The sequence below is a fragment of the Palaemon carinicauda genome, chromosome 5 (genome assembly GCF_036898095.1).
Source record: "Palaemon carinicauda isolate YSFRI2023 chromosome 5, ASM3689809v2, whole genome shotgun sequence".
Lineage (NCBI taxonomy): Eukaryota > Metazoa > Arthropoda > Malacostraca > Decapoda > Palaemonidae > Palaemon > Palaemon carinicauda.
Window position 1 is genome coordinate 172,974,853 of NC_090729.1, and position 25,124 is coordinate 172,999,976.

Here is a 25,124-nt window from a genome sequence, read left to right on the forward strand (position 1 = left end):
TCCAATGGTCTTGAAAGAGGTAAAGTCTCTCCCCTACCGGGACTACCTCGTTGTGAGGGAGTGAACCTAAGGGGATCCGGATGCATAGTCGACGAATCAGAGGAAGACTATGATGTCGAGTGGGTAACTGACTATTGATGGCAGTGACCCCGGTTTGTTTTGTAGAGGGCAACTCTGCTTCTTCTTAAAGAAAGCTTGCTTTTGGTCTTCGACCTTCTTTCTGGCAGTGAGGCCCCGTCTTTCCTGCAATTTTGGGTTGCTCTCGTATCATCTTGTAGAACCTTGTTCACCTCCTCCTGAGGGAAGAGGGTTTTACCTCATCAGGAGGAACTATCAGCCTGCTCGATTCCTGTCTGATAGAGGCCTCAGACAGAACTTATTTCCCACAACTAACCCGATCAGACCAGCTAACGTGTAGGTCGAATTGGGAGGGCAGAGATTGGTTCTTCCTGAATATCCGAAACAAAGTCTCAGTGGGATAAATCGAGGCTAGGGTCTCCCCGAGGTGGGGTCCGGCTCTTTAAGAGCCGGTATGGCCGAACCTTCTTTGTCAGTTTGATTGATTGAAAGTTTTCTGGCATCCTGACATCTAAGGTCATTGACGCCGATTGTCAGTTTGAATAGTAAGACCTGTCCATTTATCCATAATAGGCAAGGCAACAATGAGAGCATCTGTAGATATGGCGTATTCCCCATTGTGTGGGGTAAGCTTGGAATTAACGTAACCCCCCAGACCGACAACATCCTGGTCCAGACAGATCGGGCCTGCCCTTTAGGAAATCATACCGTTACCTTCGGTACCTTGTCTAACCTAACCAAGGCATGCTCTTTCAATCGAACGAATCCGTTGAATGGGAATTCTAGTACCTGAGAGTAAATTCTAGGTCCCCCAGAGGGCGGACGTCTATGTCATCCAGAGTTATGGTACCATCTATATATGGAACATGTAAGGCAAATATCTATGTGTTGTTTTTATCGAAGGAGGTTACTTCGATACGCCTGGGGCTGTAGGGGGAGTCATCCGAGTTCCTGAACGGATCCGACTCACCACCATATCTTTGAGCTCCGTCATAGCCCCTTGGCTTTCCCTAGAATGTGTTGCTTTTAGCAGTCACGGTTTTATGCAAGGTAACATGAACATCAGGATCCTTTGAGGGTCCTAGGTCGGCAACGCAGGTAATTGCAAAGCTGAAGGCTCAAAACTCATTCCCACCTACCTGCCCGTCCATGGGGTCGACGTCCAACCTTAGAGAGGACACTCCGAGGAGATAGGGACCTCTAGATGGAGCATTTCTTCCAAACCTTGATACCCAAGGGCGGAGAGCCTCTCTTGCAGGCCGGAGAGAATCATCATCATCCTGAAAGAAGTGAGGGGATTAGTGATGAAGGAGAAGACCGTTCTCCTCAATAAGCAATGCATACATTAATCCGGATCAAATTAAATCATCGCCCAAGGATACCAAAAGGAAACATATTAGAACCAACTTACATCATGGGTACGGAGTAGCGAGGACAGCTCGTAGCAGAACGTGCATGACTCCGGGAACCATACCATGTAGACGGACCTTCTGTAAAAGAAAGGGGACATAAGTCTGGATGTTCCTTGAAACTTTGGTTAGTGATCCTATTCACAGGCTGGGATCAGCCGTATAACTAATAAAATGCCTATATTTATGCATGTATTTAATTCTAACTATGTATAAATATGGATAAATATCCATACAACATCTTGTTCAAAATAGAAATAAATTAATTATGCCTATATTTATGCATATATTTATTTCTAACTATGTATAAATATGGATAAATATCCATACAAAATCGTGTTCAAATAGCAATAAATTTCCACTCAGTACTTGGAACTGAACGCTAGCCCCTTATAATGAAAAGCCAGGTCGAAACCAACCATGCCATGAGAGGCTATCTACTGTTCCTTGTGACTCTGGTCAGTGAACAGATGAATCAATAGAATACTAATATCCAGTAACCACATAACATGTAACTATAACCTCATCGGTAAAATAATGTTAACCCCGGTTCTGAACGTCTGAGTCAGGGGTGGCCAACCTATGGCGCATGCGCCAACAGTGGCGCATTTCATGATTACAAGTGTTGCACTATACCCCAAGATAGTAAATTGAATGACTTTCCTTTAAAATTGCTAATTATGTTCATATATTTTCATTAGGACTTTCAAGAATAGCTAATGAATATTACCAAAGCAAATTCAAAGTGTCATTAAAATAAATACAGTTTACTTTGTATTCATGTTAAATCCTTTCCTTTACAGATAAAACCAAAGATTGGCCTCCCGAGGTCTGAGTGATCTCTGTTTCCACCGGAGATCCGGTGAGAAAGGTCCGTCACAGTAAAAACGTGAACATCAGAGGAAATCTAATATTAACCTCAATGCTGAACGCCTGTACGATATCCGGTTAAGCCGGAGATTCGATGAAAAGGACCGTAATAACGATATTGTGATTATTCATGAAAAAGGGTTCATACCCTGGTTCTGATCGTCTGATTGATCAAAAAGCTAACACCTTAATATATTAAGAAATTATATTAATACTCAGTAACCACGTAACATGAAAATATAATCTTCATCGGTATCACATTGTTAACTCCGGTTCTGAACGTCTGCTTGATCTCTGTTTGTACCGGAGATCCGGTGACAAAGGCCCGTCATCGTGATATCGTGACCGTCATCGGTACGATAACATTAACCTCAATTCTGAATGTCTGTGTTATCTCCAGTGAAGCCGGAGATTCGATGAAAAAAGGGGCCGTAATAGTGTAATTGTGATTAAACATGACAAAGGTTCGTGTGCAAAAGGCCTCAGCCGGAGTCTGAGTGCCGGATTTCACCGTTGCACTCCAAATATCTGACTAGTTCTCACCTAATGAGTATCCATTATAGCGGAGTATAACTCAAGGCGGAGCTAAGGGTGTCGGCATAAAACGACACCAATTAATGACTCATACACTAACGTAACCTATTAATAGTGCTAGCTATATTAACAGTAACCACATTAATAAAACGTGTATAACATTAAACGTAATATCATCAACTCGGATAATAAGAGGAGGCATGAATAACGCGTGATCGTAAATAAACGGAAAACGGGAAATCCACCTCTCTTACTCGAGCTAATAAAGAAAACGAGAGAAGGGGTAACTCGTATCTGTAGAACAGGAAACGAGCACTCTATGCTCTCGCTCTCAAGGTTACATAATAAAAAACCAACATCACACAATAATATGATAAGAAAAATAATAAAATTGATTGCTTTTTTCTGAGTAATTGTAATAACCATGAACGAAGAACTAGGTAGTAGGTTGACCAAGGCACCAGCCACCCGTTGAGATACTACCGCTAGAGAGTTATGGGGCCTTTTGACTGGGGTCTTTTGACTGGCCAGACAGTACTACATTGGATCCTTCTCTCTGGTTACGGTTCATTTTCCCTTTGCCTACATACACACTGAATAGTCTTGCCTATTCTTTACATATTCTCCTCTGTCCTCATACACCTGACAACACAGATTACCAAATAATTCTTCTTCACTCAAAGGTTTACTGCACTGTAATTGTTCAGTGGCCACTTTTCTCTTGGTAAGGGTAGAAGAGACTCTTTAGCTATGGTAAGCAGCTCTTCTAGGAGAAGGACACTCCAAAATCAAACCATTGTTCTCTAGTCTTGGGTAGTGCCATAACCTCTGTACCATGGTCTTCCACTGCCTTGGTTTAGAGTTCTCTTGCTTGAGGGTACACTCAAGCACACTCTTCTATCTTATTTCTTTTCCTATTGTTTTGTTAAAGTTTTTATAGTTTATAAAGGAAATATTTATTTTAATGTTACTCTTCCTGAAATATTTTATTTTCCTTTTTTCCTTTCCTCACTGAGCTATTTTCCCTGTTGGGGCCTCTGGGCCTATAGCATCCTGCTTTTCCAACTAGGGTTGTAGCTTAGCAAGTAATAATAATAATAATAATAATAATAACGACAACGTAACAAATAAACAAAGATTTAGTCTAAATCGCGCATCCTGAGGCGAGTACAAAACTAACAAAGACTAAATCGCTATTCTTCGTAGGTCCAAATTGGACTTGCTAGCAAATAAATACCATAGTAAAAACTAATAAATAATGATAATAAAATTGGTCATAAAACGTAAGTGATATAACCTAGATGACAGAGTACCAGATGGGCAATAATAACTTGAAAATTTACCGAAGCGAACACAACCCAAAATGGCTGCCGATACCGAGGCAGGCCAATCGCTTCCAAAATTGAAAACCACAATACTGGAAACAGAACAAATGCCCGGTACTGCAATAAGGTGTCAAAACAAACTATGGTACTTAACATTGGTAAAGGTGAAGTAGCAACGTCAGTCATATTGAATTAACGACAAACACTTCGAAAAAACACTGGGCAAAAAAATCTCGACTTTGCGGTCAAGTCCAAAACAGAAGGATGTACAGGAGGGTGTTCGTGTGGGTGGCGGTGGCGTGGTGCAAGTGTGGTTTCTGGGGTCTTTGTTACGGCCCTTCCCTTTGATGAAGGAGTTATCTAATTGGAAGACAGCCTGTGAATAGTGGTTTTACACACGCCCCCAATGTAGACACGACACCCACGAGGTGCTCGCGCGAGGGTAGTAACCTCTGCATTCCATGCTTTTATTTTTCTCTGGTATATTTGGAAGATTTATATCAGAAAAGGTAGATAGAAGGACTTTTCACCGGCCGTCACAGGTCGACCCAGAAAAAAATAAATTATTAAAATGGGTTTTAAACAGCATGAAATTATTTCATAAGAGCAGTTATAGCAAATACTGTATTTATAATTTTCCTAAATGACAACAAATTCTAAAAAATTACATGTATTTAAATTTGAGAAATCAAAAAATATTTACACAGCTGGCCTACCTGTCCTTTGCTGCCTTGAAATCAGGAACAAGACTTTCTCCCTGGGCAATGCATGTCTGCAGAGAAATCTTACAAAAACCTGTCAAGCAATAAAAAAATTTACTTTTACACCATATAATACTATAATGAATACAAATACAAATCAAAACCACCATTCAAATTCAACCGAAATTTTTACGTGTACACTAATTACATTTACGTTACTTAAAGCGTGCGTGCAGTTTAATATTTTAATCAAAACAGCAAATAAGAATTTCACATTCATGTTCAAGAACTTACCAGTTTCTTTCATATTCCAAACTTGGTCTGGATTGCAAATCGCATTTGAGAAGCTCCACTGGGATAACCTTCGCTGCCTCATGGTTCGCACAGCCCAACTCCCTGGCACAGAAATTCTAAAATTTTTCAATGAAAAATGCCATTTAACCTTCTCAAATCTTAGAAAGGCATATGCAGTAATGTGGTATCTTAGAGGTCGCCTGTGGATCATCTTGACACAAAATGGCAGAGCAGACATATTGCTTTCTCGTGGATAAGCGATTCGACAGCTATTACCTTGCACTGCTGATCCTCAATCCTCAAAAACATGACATTTTCCATTTGGATTATGCCTGTTTCCCCGTCTTCATTATAATCTTTGCCTTAGGGACACTTGCAGTCACGGTAACACAAAGCATTTTTGCGTTCTTCTACATGTACCTCACAATACTCTTATTCAGCACCAAGTCATCCATGGCTACATACGACATCCCTTTCTTACACTTACCAAGAACTGATAAATTCTGATAAGTTATGAGAGTTCTCAGTTGTTTAGCTGTATCTTGAGAAGATGAAGCAGCTTTCTTAGCAGCCATGGCATCGATACAGAATATCACTTATTACTTGACAAACTTGTGAGAGGCTTTCGCAATGACAGACACTGGGAGTGAGAAAAGTTGGTGTATAAGTGGTGTTGCACAAGGAGGGAAACTGCATGAGAAAGGCAAGGTAAAAAGAAACCGGGCTGGTTTTTAAATGTCTGAACCAAGACTAACCGAATCTGAGAAGAACGAGGGCTGTCTACACAACACAGTCCTTTAAATGAGATAAATTCGGTGTAAGCTTAACTGCCACTAAAATTCTTGCAGTTTTAGTTAACGATAAGGGGTGCGAGAGGACCCGCCCCATCAAATGTCAAAAGCGCCTCACTTTGACCTGGCACTGGACAGAGCAGTGGTTGAAGAGGGAAATTAAACTCATAGAACTTGGGTTTGTATAGCTGGGAAAATAAAAATAAATTTTATTTGTGCCTACATAAAAATACCTTTGCTCTTTAAACAGGGCAACTTGATAAATGATGGCTTAGCAGTCTCCCTAGAACCAAACTGGTTGGGTTTCTTTCTTTCCTGCTAGGGCAAGGCCTGTACAAGATGAATTTTACAAGGTTAATTAAAGAAATTGTTCAAGAAAGGAAATCAGTCCTGAGCATGATGCTCAGTGATTGGTATTAAATTCCACAATCCACCCCCTCACTAAGGAGGATGAAGGAGATACTTCTTTATAATCAAAAGAATGGTGCTCAGCTCAGAAGTGTTACTTGCCAGCGTCAAGTCAGGTAACGCATGTAAAGTTGACTTTCGTTGCTAAGAGGGGACAAAAATGGAGATGAGCCAGTCACCCTACCATTCATTCCAGCCTTAAGGTGCGTCCACACTGGCAACATCGTGTCTACTGACATAACAACAAAGTTGGAAACCTTCCAGTCAACATCGGTACACATAACAACAAAGTTGGAAACCTTACAGTCAACATCGGTACACATATCGACAACAATGTATGAAACTTTGTCTGCTACAATGTCTGGCAACATATTGGCAACACACGTCAACTTGGTGAAGCCGTCCACACCTCATTCTAGACTTGAAAAGTATGTCTGTGTGCCAGGACGCACTGTGTATACCTGTAATTACAATGTTATATTTTCTGAAACCACATTAAAATGCGTGTAAAGTAGCGATTGCAAGTGTCCTGCTTTGACACAAAATTAGTGTACAATATATGAGAAAAGAAACTAATAAATACTAATATGCTAACATGCAGTTTCTTACCTGATATCCAACGTCATAGGTCTTGTGTGGCTTGTGTTTGTCAGGTAGAAACAGCATGATGCTGAACGCGAACCACTCACTATTATATGCGTCTTCAGCTCCATCACCAGAATTCTTTTCTTGACATTTTTTCAGTTCTCTTTGGAACTGTGTCACGAGGTTCTTCATTTTCTTCTCCACTTCATTTCTCTCCATCTGAATATTTTCAGCTATTTCACGCCAGGCGTCTGCCCTCTTAAACCACCGTTTGTATAGTTTATGGGTCGGATCCCATAGCAACGGGTATCCTCGATAACATTCAATTAACTGAACAATCTTTTCTCTCGCTGTTGTGTGTGTGTCTGGGTATCTCCAACCACATCGACTCGTCAACACCAGGGTTGCCAACATATCACCAATAAATCTCTACCAACATCTCGACAACAATGTTTCGTCAACAGTCTAACAACTTGTTGCCTACAAAGTTGTACACAGTATTGTCGACATGTTTTGTCGCTAGTGTGGACGCACCCTTACACCTACACATTACCATAGATGTGATGTTTCCTGTCCCGCGGGTGAGCTAGGCTGGCTTCACGACTACTGATAATTTGAGAATTACAAAAAATATATAAAGTTTCTATAGAACTTTCTAACGATAACCAATATAGTCCCCTAACCTCTTGCAAAATATTAATATTTACATTAAAATATCAAAAAATTTCAACATGGTTCAGAAAGATCTATCAAAATGTTTATATCCTCAAGATGGGCATTACTAAACTACCACAACACTATCCATATAATATTCATATCATTAAATATAAAATTTGACATTTCATAAAAATCTAGCATAAGTAGTTATAAAGATTTTATTTTAAACCAAACCAGAGACCCTTCTCAGTCTTAACTTAGAGCCATAGTCTAATATGCACCATTTTCCCATCAACATTAACTTCTGCCATCAAATTCAACTTGCTTCCCTTGCATGCACAGTAACCTTATCACTTTAAATCTCTGATATTGCAAGTTATCTTTTTTACATGAAATTTATTTTAGTTCTTTTCCTTGCACGTTGACGAACTTTCAATGGTGCAAAATATATTTTTGCACTTTACGTAAGTATTCTACCACAGTTTTACCATCATCCTAAACTGTCACATGCAGTTGATATTCAAGTAACATCTTTATGAACTACTGTAGTCGATGAACCAAAATTACTTAGGTTATTTTTACAAGGACTATTTTCAAATCTCCTTTTTCTGAAAATGACAATTAGGTTTCGTTAAACACCTATTCCGTAAAATAGGTAAATCGATTATATACAATTAACTCTCTGGTGCATTAGGATAATCTTCAACTATAATTCTGCAGAAATACATATTAATTCTACTTGTATCAGATTTAGTAGATAAAACCTACAGTACAGTACTATGTCCAAATAACACCTACAGCATAGGCTTCTAGCCTAAAAATTGAATTCAAAGATAATTTTTAGTTAGAACAACCCTGATTTCTCACCTTCAGGTAATCTCAACATTAAAACAAGTGTTTTAAAGTTTTCTGTTCCAACATGAATGCTGAAGTTTTCCTAGTAGTCTTCGATTGACTAGGGTTCCTAGTTTCACAGTTTTGTAATTCAATGAAAGAAAAAAATTGCTGTAGTGTATAGCAGCCTTCATTCTGAACAATATCCATTCTATCAGTCTTAGATCTGAAAAATAAATTGTAATTCACTATCAGCCACTCTCACTTTTAGTGTTGAAGGATGGAAAAATAAAACTGGTTTTTCTTATACAAATGTTTAGACTCAAACCTACTGACTTTTATTCCCCATACACTTCAAAGCAAAATTTTAAAGAAATTTGTATTTTTCCTAGTTATACAAACCCGAGTCCTTAACATAAGATAAAAGTTAAACTTCCCTCCTCAACCACTGCTCTCAGTCCTGAGTGAAGTGTGGCTTTTCTTGCAGGTAATGGAGTGGGCTTCCTGCCCTCGGACTCCCGTCTTTAATTATCTTGTAACCAATTAAATGGCCGTTTGAAATTGCAGTTGAATTATTACATTTCACAAAGCCAGAAAGCTTAAGCTCCTCGACACCTCTTCTAAGTCCTCCAAGTGCTAATGAAGAGTTGCTGACACTCACACCCGAGGTGTAGGGTCCTCTTCCGACAGCACAGCAGAGCCCTCACGATGACAAAATCTCCTCTCGATCATAACCAAACGCTTCATGTAGACAGGATATGGAGAAGATTCAAATAAGGGGTGGTGTACTAATAAGTTTTAAATTTTAGCCAAAAGCCAAGTACAATATCACTAATTCTTAATGTACAGAAATTTGTATTCTTCCTAGCTATGCAAACACGAGTCCTTCAAGTAGGGTATATGTTTTCATTTGAGTCCTTTAAGTGGAGAATATGTTTTAATTTCAGTCCTTCAAGTGGAGAATATGTTTTAATTTCAGTCCTTCAAGTGGAGAATATGTTTTCATTTCAGTCCTTCAAGTGGAGAATATGTTTTCATTTCAGTCCTTTAAATGGAGAATATGTTTTAATTTCAGTCCTTTAAATGGAGAATATGTTTTCATTTCAGTCCTTTAAGTGGAGAATGTTTTCATTTCAGTCCTTTAAGTGGAGAATGTTTTCATTTCAGTCCTTTAAGTGGAGAATATGTTTTCATTTCAGTCTTTTTAAGTGGAGAATATGTTTTCATTTCAGTCCTTTTAAGTGGAGAATATGTTTTCATTTCACATTCATGTTCATGAACTTACCAGTTTTTTTTTATATTCCAAACTTGGTCTGGATTGTAAATCACCTTTGAGAAGCTCCACTGAGAAAACATTCACTCTCATGGTTTGCACAGCCAGACTCCCTGGTACAGTAATTCTAAAATTTTTCAATGAAAAATGCCATTTAAACTTCTCGAAGTACAACCGAACTGGTAGGTGGGTGGTGGTTCTTGTTCCCCTACAACCAAAGTGGTAGGTGGTGATTCTTGTTCCCCTACAACCGATCTGGTAGGTGGTGGTTCTTGTTCCCCTAAAACCGATCTGGTAGGTGGTGGTTCTTGTTCCCCTACAACCAAAGTGGTAGGTGGTGATTCTTGTTCCCCTACAACCGATCTGGTAGGTGGTGGTTCTTGTTCCCCTAAAACCGATCTGGTAGGTGGTGGTTCTTGTTCCCCTACAACCGATCTGGTAGGTGGTGGTTCTTGTTCCCCTACAACCGATCTGGTAGGTGGTGGTTCTTGTTCCCCTACAACCGATCTGGTAGGTGGTGGTTCTTGTTCCCCTACAACCGATCTGGTAGGTGGTGGTTCTTGTTCCCCTACAACCGATCTGGTAGGTGGTGGTTCTTGTTCCCCTACAACCGATCTGGTAGGTGGTGGTTCTTGTTCCCCCTACAACCGATCTGGTAGGTGGTGGTTCTTGTTCCCCCTACAACCGATCTGGTAGGTGGTGGTTCTTGTTTCCCCTACAACCGATCTGGTAGGTGGTGGTTCTTGTTCCCCCTACAACCGATCTGGTAGGTGGTGGTTCTTGTTCCCCCTACAACCGATCTGGTAGGTGGTGGTTCTTGTTTCCCCTACAACCGATCTGGTAGGTGGTTCTTGTTTCCCCTACAACCGATCTGGTAGGTGGTTCTTCCCCTACAACCAAACTGGTAAATTATTCTTCCCTTACAACCTAACTGGTAGGTTCTCATTCTTCCCTAAAATTATCAGTCTGCCTGGTCCCATACAGGAGTCAAGGAGAGGATTCCAACAACCTCTTATCTGTCTTGTGTGGGAATGAGAAGAATTGTAGAACAGAGTCTGTACAAAATGGAAGTGTAGAGTACATGGCTAGCTGAAGAATCCCTTTCCAATGAAGGGAAACCAGTCCAGAACAATATTTTTGGTTTGAGATTCTCAATGTTGGTATAAATTCCACAATCACGCCCCCCCCCCATTAGGGAGGATGAGGGAGATACTTCTACAAAATTAGAAGAATGGAACTAAGAAGTAACATACAGCATGAACTATGTAGTAGCCTAATGGAAACAATCCCTGACTGGCATTCTGTCAGACTCAGGTTTGACAACCTCAAGCTTGATAGTTTCAAGTGTCTGCAACGTCACCATCCTTGTAAGAAAAGAATATAGGGTTTGGAGAGCTTATATGTCTACCTGCTGATTCGTCAGCATCCATTGCCTCATCTCCCCTGGTCCTAGGTTAATGGAGGAAGGGTTTAGGTGCCGATCATATCCATATAGGGTTAGTCCAGAGGGCACTGTCACTGCCCCTTGCCTCTGCCATTCATGACCAGCATTTAAAGTATTCAGCCAAACAGTTTTACCATGATAATTAAACCTCGCCCATTTTCCAATAACATCTTTGTAAACTAGTTTATGGGTCATTATTTCAAATCACTTCCGGGAATGAAAAGTAAATATTTCTTCTAACACCTAGGGTGTAAAATTTCTAAATAGATCATGTACGTTCAACTCGTTTACACTTAAATTCTGTACATTATCAGAATTAGATAAAATCTACACTACAGTAGTATGTTTAAATAAACCTTTAATTTAGGCTCATAGCCTAAAAATTAATTTCTAAAACACTTCATAGTTACAGAACAACCCTTAATTTCTCACCTTCAGGTAATCAACACAGTGTTTGAAAGAGCTTTCTCCTTCACCATGAATGTTCAAGTTTTTCCGGTTATCTTCAAATTGACCAGGGTTCCTAGTTTTAGTTTTGTAATTCAAGGAAAGATAACAAATGCTCTAGCGTATAGTGGCCTGTATTCTAAATAGTACGTATCCACTGGATCGGTCATTCTTACATCTGGAAGAAAAAAAAACAGCTGTTCATTTACATTTCTAGAATTTGAAAATTAAATAATAATTCTGGCTTTTCTTGTACCAACTGATTTTTTTTTTTTTTAAGATAAAATGCTGAGATTAAAGCCTTAAGCTTCCATTTCCTCATACACTCCAATAACAGAATTTCAAAGAAATTTGTATTTTTCCTAACTATATAAAACTCCGTACTTTACACCGGAGATGATTTCAGTGCGAGCTGGAACAGCTGCTGAATTTCTCACCAAAATAGTTAATGACATGTGGTGCAGGAGGGTGAGAAGCCGCATCCTGCTACCTGTAAGAAGTCGCTTTGACCTTCTGGATCAGGAATGACCGCAGCAGTAGCGGAACGAAGTTCAACTTGCATAATAAAATATCCTTTTAATAAAATTTTCTATGCATATATAAACCTTTGCCCTTTAAATAGAGAGAGAGACTGCTTGGCGAGTCATAATTCCCCGTAGAACCCAACTGGTTGTTCTTATACTTCTCTGGAAATGTCAGTCTGTCTTCTCCCATATGGGAGTAAAGGAGATGTATCCAACAATCTCTTATCTGTCTAGCATGGGGATGACAGGACTGATAAGGCACAGCCTGTACAAGATAAAACTGTTCATGATTAACTAAAGAAACCGTTCCCAGAAGGGGAAATCGGTTAAACAATTATCTGGTGTATGATACTTGAAGGGTTGGCATAAATTCCACCATCCAACCCCTCGTTAGGGAGGATGAGGAAGATACTTCTTTAGAATTAAAAAGAACGGAGCATCAAGTCACATTCATCATGTAAAGTTTCAACAGCTTGTCCATAGAGGGAAAAGAGCCAGTCATCCTACCATTCATTTCAGACTTACACCTAAACATTGCCACAGACAAAAGATGCTTCCTGACCCGTGTGGGAGATGGGCTGGCTTCACCACAAATACAGTAGTAATGTGACAATTAAAAAAAATATACATAAAGGTATACAACTTTCCAATGTTTCTCAATATTGTCCCATAATATTTATCAAGTTCCCTAATCTTTATCAAGTTACATTAGAATATTTAAAAATTTCTATTTCAAACACCACAACTGACCGTTTACAAAGTTCTGCACACTAAAATGTGATGCATGATGCAATCCTTAAGGACTAGTGGTAGCATTAACTTAATTTGAAGTGTACACCACACGTACCATAGTGTGCATGAACTGTAGGGTAAAAATCCTTATGCATCACATGTACGTAAATTAACACGTGTGAAAAAAACTACGGTGATTAGTTTCAACTACTAATGGATATTTCTCTTATTTATACACGAGGAGGGTATATACAAAAAAAGTTCAAATATGACTTGAGTTAACTATCCTGCCAAGAGGCACAACTGGAGAGGTGGATGAGGATAAGTGGTGCAGTCACAAATGGATGAATGATAAAGGGACATAACTGCACAGCATAACTATGCTTATGTGGAAGAGTCATTAGTGCTGTAAAAAATAATTAAAATAGGGGTTAAGGTACTATACCGTACACGTTTTAAATCTTTCTTATGTAAAGAATTGACTAAATATATATACTATACAATGTTTAACTTAGTACTTACCATGTTTAAAAGCTATAAAAATTTACTGAAAAATATATTTTCTTTATGGTGCTAAGAAAAAGATTGCCTACATCATCACGTTTGTGAGAGCTCCACTGGCGCTGCTGGTGAAATATTCATACTATACAATGTTTAATTTTGTACTTGCCATGTTTAAAAAAAGCTATAAAAATTCTGAAAAATATACTTTCTGGTGCTAGGAAAAGATCACCTACATCATCATCACACTTGTGAGAGTTCCACTGGTGTTGCTGGTGGTGGCATTTCACATTAAGGAAAATATGTCGGAGGAGGTGGGGGCTGTTCCACATGATAGGTTAAGTACATCATGATGGAGGAGCTGTTTTGCCGCTTTCATTTCATCTATGATGTTCTTGTACGCTGAAAAACTATCATCCATGATAAGCACAAACTTGAGGCCACGCACCACTGAAGGGTCCATGCTGTAGACCTTTCTTAAAAATAATCTACCATCCCTGACATCTCAGCCAACTTTTCAAGTGTGATAACCTCATTCTCTGTCAGACTTATCCGTATTGTCCTCCTAGTCTTCCTCACTTGAACGGACCACTTCAGGCTTGTTCTCCTCTATCAGCTACTCGTCATACCCATCAAGTATTTTCAGTAAGTCGTCCTCAGCCACTTCCTCGAAGCATTCGGTCGACACTTTTCCTGCTAAACTCATGATCTTGATGGTATGCTGAAAAGCTTCATCAGGACTGTAAGACAGAAAAGTCCTTCATACATATACCCTGGCTAGAGACATTTAAAAAAAATCATTCAGTCTAAGCTTGAACATTGGGAGGAAATAACACCACTCAACAGAGGATGCATGTCCTAGTACATTATCAAGTGTCAGCAGGACTGCAAACTCCAACCCTTCATTCTGCAGCTGGCACTCAACCTCCGGCTAGCAGTAATAACGAAACCAGTTCAGGATGAGTTTGTTTGTCATCCACTCCGTAATCTTGGGCATCAAGTAGACAGGCAGCAGGTTCACGTTGTGGTGTTGGAGTGCACGGGGCTTTGCTGACATGCAAATAAAGTGGGCCGAATATTGTGGCCCCTGGGAATTTAGGACAAAATCAATGAACACCTGGGTTACAGAAAAGAATCAATTATTAGAATGAGTTTTAAACATGAAATTATTTCATAAGAGCAGTTATAGCAAATACTGTATTTATAATTTTTCTAAATGACAAAAAATTTAAAAAAATTACATGTATTTAAATTTGAGAAATCAAAAAATATTTACACAGCTAGCCTACCTGTCCTTTGCTGCCTTGAAATCAGGAACAAGACGTTCTTCCTGGGCAATGCATGTCTGCAGAGGAATCTTACAAAAACCTGTCAAGCAATAAAAAAACATTTACTTTTACATTATAAAACTATAATGAATACAAATTCAAATTATAACCACCATTCAAATTCAACCAAATTTTTAACTTGTGCACACTAATTACACTTACGTTACTTTAAGCGTGCGTGCAGTTTAAAATTTGAATCAAAAAAGAAAAAAAGATATTCACATTCATGTTCAAGTACTTACCAGTTTCTTTCATATTCCAAACTTGGTCTGGATTGTAAATCACCTTTGAGAAGCTCCACTGAGAAAACCTTCGCTGCCTCATGGTTCGCACAGCCCGACTCCCTGGCACAGTAATTCTAAAATTTTTCAATGAAAAATGCCATTTAACCTTCTCAAAGCTTAGAAAGGCATATGCGGTGATGTGGCATCTTCATTTGAGGTCGTCTGTGGATCATCTTGACACAAAATGGCAGAGCAGACATATTGCTTTCTAGTGGATAAGCGATTCGATAGCTATTACCTTACACTGCTGATCCTCGATCCTCAAAAACATGACATTTTCCATTTGGATTATGCCTGCTTCCCCATCTTCATTATAATCTTTGCCTTAGGGACACTTGCAGTCACGGTAGCACAAAGCATTTTTGCGTTCTTCTACATGTACCTCACAATACTCTTATTCAGCACCAAGTCATCCATGGCTACATACGACATCCCTTTCTTACATTTACCAAGAACTGATATATTCTGATAAGTTATGAGAGTTCAGTTGTTTAGCAGTATCTTGAGAAGATGAAGCAGCTCTCTTAGGAGCCATGGCATCGATAGAGAAGAAAGATCACTCATTACTTGACAAATTTGTGAGAGGCTTTCGCAATGACAGACACTGGGAGTGAGAAAAGTTGGTGTATAAGTTGTGTTGTGCAAGGAGGGAAACTGCATGAGAAAGGCAGGGTATAAAGAAACAGGGCTGGTTTTTAAATGTCTGAACCAAGACTAACCAAATCTGAGAAGAACGAGGGCTGTCTACACAACACAGTCCTTTAAATGTGATCAATTAGGTGTAAGCTTAACTGCCACTAAAATTCTCGCAGTTTTAGTTAACGATAAGTGGTGCGAGAGGACCCACCCCATCAAATATCAAAAGCGCCTCACTTTGACCTGGCACTGGACAGAGCAGTGGTTGAAGAGGGAAATTAAACTCATAGAACTTGGGTTTGTATAGCTGGGAAAATAAAAACAAATTTTATTTGTACCTACATAAAAATACCTTTGCTCTTTAAACAGGGCAACTCAATAAATGATGGCTTAGCAGTCTCCCTGGAACCAAACTGGTTGGGTTTCTTTCTTTCCTGCTAGGGCAAGGCCTGTACAAGATGAATTTTACATGATTAATTAAAGAACCTGTTCAAGATAGGAAATAAAGTCGTGAGCACGATGCTCAGTGATTGGTATAAATTCCACAATCCACCCCCTCACTAAGGAGGATGAAGGAGATACTTCTTTATAATCAAAAGAATGGTGCTCAGCTCAGAAGTGTTACTTGCCAGCGTCAAGTCAAGTAACGCATGTAAAGTTGACTTTCGTTGCTAAGAGGGAACAAAAATGGAGATGAGCCAGTCACCCTACCATTCATTCCAGCCTTAAGGTGCGTCCACACTGGCAACATCGTGTCTACCGACATAACAACAAAGTTGGAAACCTTACAGTCAACATCGGTACACAAAGTTGGAAACCTTACAGTCAACATCAGTACACATATCGACAACAATGTATGAAACTTTGTCTGCTACAATGTCTGGCAACATATTGGCAACACGCGTCAACTTGGTGACGCCGTCCACACCTCATTCTAGAGACTTGAAAAGTATGTCTGTGTGCCAGGACGCACACTGTGTATACCTGTAATTAAAATGTTATATTTTCTGAAACCACATTAAAATGCGTATACTGTAAAGCAGCAATTGCAAGTGTCCTGCTTTGACACATAATTAGTGTACAATATATGAGAAAAGAAACTAATAAATACTAATATGCTAACATGCAGTTTCTTACCTGATATCCAACGTCATAGGTCTTGTGTGGCTTGTGTTTGTCAGGTAGAAACAGCATGATGCTGAACGCGAACCACTGACTATTATATGCGTCTTCAGCTCCATCACCAGAATTCTTTTCTTGACATTTTTCCAGTTCTCTTTGGAACTGTGTCATGAGGTTCTTCATTTTCTTCTCCACTTCATTTCTCTCCATCTGAATATTTTCAGCTATTTCACGCCAGGCGTCTGCCCTCTTAAACCAGCGTTTGTATAGTTTATGGGTCGGATCCCATAGCAATGGGTATCCTCGATAACATTCAATTAACTGAACAATCTTTTCTCTCGCTGTTGTGTGTCTGTCTGGGTATCTCCAACCACATCGACTCGTCAACACCAGGGTTGCCAACATATCACCAATAAATCTCTACCAACATCTCGACAACAATGTTTCGTCAACAGTCTAACAACTTGTTGCCTACAAAGTTGTACACAGTATTGTCGACATGTTTTGTCGCTAGTGTGGACGCACCCTTACACCTACACATTACCATAGATGTGATGTTTCCTGTCCCGCGGGTGAGCTAGGCTGGCTTCACGTCTACTGATAATTTGAGAATTACAAAAAATATATTAAGTTTCTATAGAACTTTCTAACGATAACCAATATAGTCCCCTAACCTCTTGCAAAATATTAATATTTACATTAAAATATCAAAAAATTTCAACATGGTTCAGAAAGATCTATCAAAATGTTTATATCCTCAAGATGGGCATTACTAAACTGCCACAACACTATCCATATAAGATTCATATCATTAAATATAAAATTTGACATTTCATAAAAATCTAGCATAAGTAGTTATAAAGATTTTATTTTAAACCAAACCAGAGACCCTTCTCAGTCTTAACTTAGAGCCATAGTCTAATATGCACCATTTTCCCATCAACATTAACTTCTGCCATCAAATTCAACTTGCTTCCCTTGCATGCACAGTAACCTTATCACTTTAAATCTCTGATATTGCAAGTTATCTTTCTTACATGAAATTTATTTTAGTTCTTTTCCTTGCACGTTGACGAACTTTCAATGGTGCAAAATATATTTTTGCACTTTACGTAAGTATTCTACCACAGTTTTACCATCATCCTAAACTGTCACATGCAGTTGATATTCAAGTAACATCTTTATGAACTACTGTAGTCGATGAACCAAAATTACTTAGGTTATTTTTACAAGGACTATTTTCAAATCCCCTTTTTCTGAAAATGACAATTAGGTTTCGTTAAACACCTATTCCGTAAAATAGGTAAATCGATTATATACAATTAACTCTCTGGTGCATTAGGATAATCTTCAACTATAATTCTGCAGAAATACATATTAATTCTACTTGTATCAGATTTAGTAGATAAAACCTACAGTACAGTACTATGTCCAAATAACACCTACAGCATAGGCTTCTAGCCTAAAAATTGAATTCAAAGATAATTTTTAGTTAGAACAACCCTGATTTCTCACCTTCAGGTAATCTCAACATTAAAACAAGTGTTTTAAAGTTTTCTGTTCCAACATGAATGCTGAAGTTTTCCTAGTAGTCTTCGATTGACTAGGGTTCCTAGTTTCACAGTTTTGTAATTCAATGAAAGAAAAAAATTGCTGTAGTGTATAGCGGCCTTCATTCTGAACAATATCCATTCTATCAGTCTTAGATCTGAAAAATAAATTGTAATTCACTATCAGCCACTCTCACTTTTAGTGTTGAAGGATGGAAAAATAAAACTGGTTTTTCTTATACAAATGTTTAGACTAAAACCTACTGACTTTTATTCCCCATACACTTCAAAGCAAAATTTTAAAGAAATTTGTATTTTTCCTAGTTATACAAACCCGAGTCCTTAACATAAGATATAAGTTAAACTTCCCTCCTCAACCACTGCTCTCAGTCCTGAGTTAAGTGTGGCTTTTCTTGCAGGTAATGGAGTGGGCTTCCTGCCCTTGGACTCCCGTCTTTAATTATCTTGTAACCAATTAAATGGCCGTTTGAAACTGCAGTTGAATTATTACATTTCACAAAGCCAGAAAGCTTAAGCTCCTCGACACCTCTTCTAAGTCCTCCAAGTGCTAATGAAGAGTTGCTAACACTCACACCCGAGGTGTAGGGTCCTCTTCTGACAGCACAGCAGAGCCCTCACGATGACAAAATCTCCTCTCGATCATAACCAAACGCTTCATGTAGACAGGATATGGAGAAGATTCAAATAAGGGGTGGTGTACTAATAAGTTAAGTTTTAGCCAAAAGCCAAGTACAATATCACAAATTCTTAATGTACAGAAATTTGTATTCTTCCTAGCTATGCAAACAAGAGTCCTTCAAGTAGGGTATATGTTTTCATTTGAGACCTTTAAGTGGAGAATATGTTTTAATTTCAGTCCTTTAAGTGGAGAATGAATGAATGATTTAAAGTTTTCAGGTATCCAGACATCTAAGGTCATTGATGCCGGTAACATTTAATTTATGTATACAAAAATAAAAAATGAAATAAAATAAAAAATTAAAGATTATTCAATTAAAATCATAAAAAATTGAATGTCATGAAAGTTAAATATTTTTCAGAAGACCTGCTTCTGAAAGAAATCTAAAAATGCCACTTGCATGGTAGGACACATCATTTCCAAGAATCTTGGCAAGGATGAACCTGCCACCCTCACCTCGAGCCTCAAACAAATATCTATTCCGCAAGTTGTTATAATTGGGGCATTCGGTCAACAAATGCCTTACTGTTAGAGGTACTAAACAGTTGTCACAATACGGTTGGTGTTGGCCCTTCAGCAGAAACTCGTGTGTCAACCGAGTGTGACCAATACGGAGACGACAAAGAGACGTCTCTCATTTTCGGGGCATCATATTATACCTCCAAGGAGATATGTCGTTTGTTACTTCCCTCATTTTATTGCCATCTTAACTATCCCATTGCTGTTGCCATTTATTGCAAACCAATTTCTTGATGTCAGGTAAGAAATCATTACAGGGAATGGGATACCTTCTTGGCAGCAACTCGGATGCAGCCTCCTTAGCCAGTGAATCTGCCTTCTCATTCCCGGACACACCTACATGTGCTGGAACCCAACAAAATTGAACAGTTATACCTCTCCGTCCAATAAGGAAGAGCCATTCTAAAATCTTTAAAACTAGAGGGTTATTAGAATTAAAAATTTCCATAGCTTGAAGGACACTCCTTGCATCACTAAAAATTGTAAAATTACCCTCCTTCTCCAACGCTATTTTCTCAATAGCGGTTAATATGCCATACAGTTCGGCAGTAAATATGGAAGCGGTCAGAGGAAGTGCACCTCTACAATTAAAACCATTACTATGTACTCCAAATCCAATGCCAGCATCAGATTTGGAGCCATCAGTATAGATAAAAGTTGATCCTCTTATGTTCTTTAACATGTTCATTAAAAAGAGACCTGGCTTCTAGGTCTGACATATTCTTCTTATCTCCAATAAAATATTTACAAAAAGATCTCTGGTAACTTCCATGGAGGCGTTGATGATGCCTTGAATGGAAGTACCTTATTTCTAATTATATCCAGACTATTTAATAATCGTTTCACCTGAAAGCCATAAGGTTGAGGAGATTTTGGGTGCAACTCAAAGTATGATACGTGTCTTACAAGGCTTGCAGTCTGAAAGGCTAGAGTTAGGGAGTCTTTGCAATCTAAACCAATACCGAAGAATGGAAGACATTCGGTAAAGGTCTAGAGGTAACTCTCCAGCATCAACAAGGAGACTTGGGATAGGCGAGGTTTCAAAAGCTCCAGTAGACAATCTAATACCTGCATGATGTATAGAGTCTAATATTTTTAACCGGCTTGGGGTGGCTGAAGAATATACCTCACAACCATAACTAATTTTGGAAAAAATCAAGGCCTTGTATAATTTTAAAATAGTATTGCGGTCTGCCCCCCATGATGTATGGGACAATACTTTTAAGATATTCAGAGCTTCAACACATTTAGCTTTTAGCGCTTTTAGGTGAGAAACCCATGTAAGTCTACAGTCAAATATCAAACCTAAAAATTTGGTTTCCGATACACATGGTATCCGTTGACCTTTAATGTATATATCCGGGTCTGGATGTACTCCCCGGATAAGACAAAAATGGACAATGGTAGTTTTACTTGTCGAGAACTTAAATCCATTCATGTCAGCCCACTGGATAATTTTATCAATAGAGAGTTGGATTTTTCTCTCAACCATTGCCATTCTAGTGCCAGCAAATGATATTGAGAGATCATCCACAAATAATGTTGAGAACACATCCTGGGGAATGGCTGAGGATATCCCATTAATTGCTAGTGCAAAAAGGGTTACACTCAGCACACTACCCTGAGGAACTCCTCCTTCCTGGCACTTAATCTCTGATAAGAGTTTCCCCCACTCTCACTTGAAAAACTCTACGTGAAAGAAATGCCTGAATAAATAGTGGCAGCTCTCCTCTCAATCCCAATTCATGAATGGTTTTAAGAATACCATATCTCCATGTGGTATCATATGCCTTTTCAAGGTCAAAAAATACTGTAACATGGTGCTGTTTGGAAGCAAAGGCTTCACAAATAGAAGACTCAAGTCGTATCAACACATCAGTCGTTGAGTGCATTTTTCGGAATCCCCATTGAATCGGTGATAAAATACCTTTCTTTTCAAGGTACCATATCAGCCTTGCATTGACCATCTTCGCCATGATTTTACATAAACAAGATGTCAATGCAATAGGACGATAGTTTGCTGCTAAAAACTTGTCTTTACCGGGTTTTAAAAAGGCTAAAATAATGGCTAGTTCCCAAACACTTGGGTAACTATGATCATGCCATATTCTATTAATAATGCTTAAAATAAATAGCTTTGTATTAAAATGTACATGTTTAATCATTGCATATGGAATTCCATCGGGTCCAGGGGCTGTATCGTTGCAATGAGCAAGTGCGGAAACAAATTCTCTTTCAGTGAAAGGAGAATTATACGACTCTTCCCTTCTTGTTGCAAAATTTAAAATTTTTTCTTCAGTGCTCCTATACTGGTGACCAGGGGCTCCTTCACACTTGCTGGATACATTTGAAAAATGATTAGCCAGGGCATTGCTGGGCATTGCTAACTTCATTTGCTTCAGTTACATACTGGCCATTCACCTTCAACACTGGTGGTGGGTTGGGGGTGAATTTGCCAGCTATCTTTTTTACTTTCCTCCACACAGAAGATGGTGGTGTTCTACTGTTAATGGAGGAAACACAAGACATCCATGACTGGCGCCTTGCTTCTTTCATGGCACGACGGAACTGTGCTCTACATTTCTTGTACATAGTTAAATTCTCATCAGTTCTGCGTCTACGCAATCGTGTTAGAGATCTTGTGGCTCTGTGGAGTGCAGTTAGTTCTGAAGACCACCACGGGACTGGTCGTCGTTTGAATAACCCTGTTGTTTTGGGAATTGAATTGACTCCTGCTGTATGAAGAGTTCCATTCAGTAGGTCTATGGCATCATCAATACTTTCAAACTGTTCTGCTCTCCCTTCGATTTCACTTAGCTCAGAAAATTTAACCCAGTCTGCCTTGTCTAGATTCCAACGTGGTGATCTTTGCAAAGGCGGACCCTTGTTGGTGTTTATAATGATTGGTGCATGATCACTAGTATGCCAATCATCTAATGTCCTCCAATCAAAATCAAGAAGACAGTTAGAGCTTGCAATTGAAAGGTCAATGCATGACAAAGTACCTGTCTGAACATGAAAGTGTGTGGGGGCTCCTGTATTAAGGAGTCCCACATCCTCATTCTCCACAATTGATGAGATAATATTGCCCCTTGTGTTGGCCAAAACATCACCCCATAAAGGATGTCTACCATTCATATCTCCCAGTAAGAGAAAAGGTTGAGGGAGTTGTTGAATGACCTCTGCTAAATCATCATATAAAATATTATCATTTGGAGTTAAGTACAGAGAGCATATTGTATATTTTCTCCCTATATCAATTTGTACAACAACTGCCTGCAGGGTTGTACGTATAGACATGGGTATTTGGGGAACATCTCGACGAATGTACACGAGACTTCCGCCATGGCTCCCTGCTTGTTGATTATATGGTGTTCTATAGCTAACATACTCTCGAGGACTAGGAGTGTTAGAATCAAGCATACTTTCCTGTAGACATACAATTATGGGGGAATGCTCATGAATTAGGAGCTTAAGTTCTTCATATTTCGCCCTCAAACCCTGACAGTTCCATTGCAAAATGGAGGAGAAAACTATGGATTATTTCTGGAAGACATCTTGGATGAGGTCTTCCCATTAGCAGTTTTTAATTTAACATTATTACAAGTAGGTTTCTTCAGAGGTGGTCTTGTTATGTTGGGTTTTACATTTGTGTTTTTCTTTGTATTCTTTTTATCTATTTGTTGAGGTGGATGGTGGACCTCAACTTGAATTTCTGATTTATTCAGTCTATCTTCTGGTTCATTAGAAACATCAATAGACAAAACATCAAATTTATTTGATGTCATAACCTTAACGTTTCTAATGGAGGGTGGAGAGAGAGATGGAGGTGTCTCTCTTTTGCGATTAATAGATGGTGGGATTCGAGGTTTTTGCACCTTTCCCACAACAGGTGCATCAGGTAAGTTAGTTTTAAGTGGAACCTCCATCAGATCAGGCAAGGACATGGCCTGAGAGAGGTTTGTATTACTTTTTGTAATGGCGGCTGAAGGCTGTACAGCAATGGGCAATGACCTAGTGTTAATACACCGTGGTAAAGCCTCAGGAGGTGAAATGGTTACCTCGTTATTTGACATTTTGTCAGATAGTATACTTTTTTTTGAGCTATTGGCAGTGCTAGGTTGGTTTGATTTTAATGCCTTAGCATATGTATTTGATTTATTTAATAGTCTTTTGGCATGGGTCACACTTATGTGTTCTAAGTTTGATTTGCTGAGGGCAGCTTCCTCCAACTTATATAGCTCGCATATCTTGTCTGTGGATTTGTGATTCGAGCTGCAATTTAAACACCTGGCTCCAAGTGCACACTCTCCATGGTAAGATTTGGAGCAAATACCACACATCTCATTTTTGCAAACTTTAGACGGGTGCCCAAATTTAAAACAATTAAAGCATTGCAATAGCTTCTGCTTGAAGGGTCTTACTTTAATCCTTTCGTTCTCGATAATATGAAAAGGTACATCAGCATCCTGGAACGTAAGGATTATCATTGATGTACCTGGGACTTTATGAACTTTCCATACATTTAATGGACACATGGCCAGTATCTCCTCCTCTGTAAAATCATATAGATCTCTGTTAAAAACTACGCCCCTTCCGTAGCTAAAATTTAGGTGGGGTTTGACATCTAACTTAATGTCATCATTACTTATTTTCATATTGGACAATATTAACGACTGTGTACTGGATTTGGCATGGATAAGGAAACTATTTTTTCCGAAACGAGATATATCGCCTGGTGCAATAGTTCCTACTTTTTTCTGAATCAATTTGCATATTTTAAAATAATTCCCTGTAACCCCCTTTGATTCAGCTATAAGCCACATCGGTGGTTTTGGATTTCTCTGGGAGGGCATGACTAAATCTGCGTCTTTTTCCAACCAATCGGCAGGCCTGTACACATCTAAATCTTTTGGTACCTTATCGCAGAGAGCAGCCGCGACATTCAAGTTATTAATTTTAATATTATTCAAATTACTTATTGCACTAAATGCTTCGTCATAACTACTATAAGATATCCATGAATCCCAAGTTTCAGCTTCAAGTTTCATCCTTATTTCTTTTATGCATCCATAGCATTCAAATGCTTTACATAGATCATCATAATTTGTTTCTATTGAAATTTGTGTAACATGGAGGATTCGAAGTTTCCTCGTGTTACCCAAATTACTCTATTTAGAAATATCAGTAGAATGGTCCTTTCCCGTTCCGAGGTCATCAACAAAGCTATCCCTTATCACATTAGCAGAGGTCGTCAACAGTGCCGGGGGAGAGTCAGCGTATCCAGGGGATGGGGGTTCGTTCCTTAAAGAATCCATTATACTAAAGAGAGAGAAAAGAGTTAGTTTGACGTACCTGCTCGAGAATGTTAGGCCATCACACGTCGGAAAGGAAATTTGCACTCTCCACTATCGGCACAATGAGAGTATACTTCCCAGATGGTCCACTCCATACCCTACCCGAAGGATAGCATCAAAACAGATATAGAGGCACAGGTGTAAGCTGAACCCGCCTGTTAGGACTGAGACCAAGAAATTATGGAATCATCCTCCCCATATCTATAATGACGGGCTTCCGG

At 39.0% G+C, this 25,124-nt stretch overlaps 1 protein-coding gene across 4 annotated transcripts in view; it reads right to left on the bottom strand.

Annotated features, from left to right (window-relative positions):
• The window catches only part of LOC137641618 (uncharacterized), a 115,430-nt gene that overhangs the window by 61,477 nt on the left and 28,829 nt on the right, over nt 1–25,124 (bottom strand). For 2 of the 4 annotated variants that reach the window (XM_068374352.1, XM_068374351.1), the window contains exons 2-6: nt 18,293–18,485; nt 11,636–11,828; nt 8,520–8,712; nt 7,020–7,601; nt 4,933–5,011 (exon numbers count right to left, since the gene is read on the bottom strand). In XM_068374352.1, coding sequence (XP_068230453.1) covers nt 4,933–5,011; nt 7,020–7,409 — 469 coding nt within the window. In that variant the 5' untranslated portion in view covers nt 7,410–7,601; nt 8,520–8,712; nt 11,636–11,828; nt 18,293–18,485. The remainder of the gene's footprint in view (nt 1–4,932; nt 5,012–7,019; nt 7,602–8,519; nt 8,713–11,635; nt 11,829–18,292; nt 18,486–25,124) is intronic. The other 2 variants (XR_011044560.1, XR_011044561.1) reach the window with 1 other exon arrangement.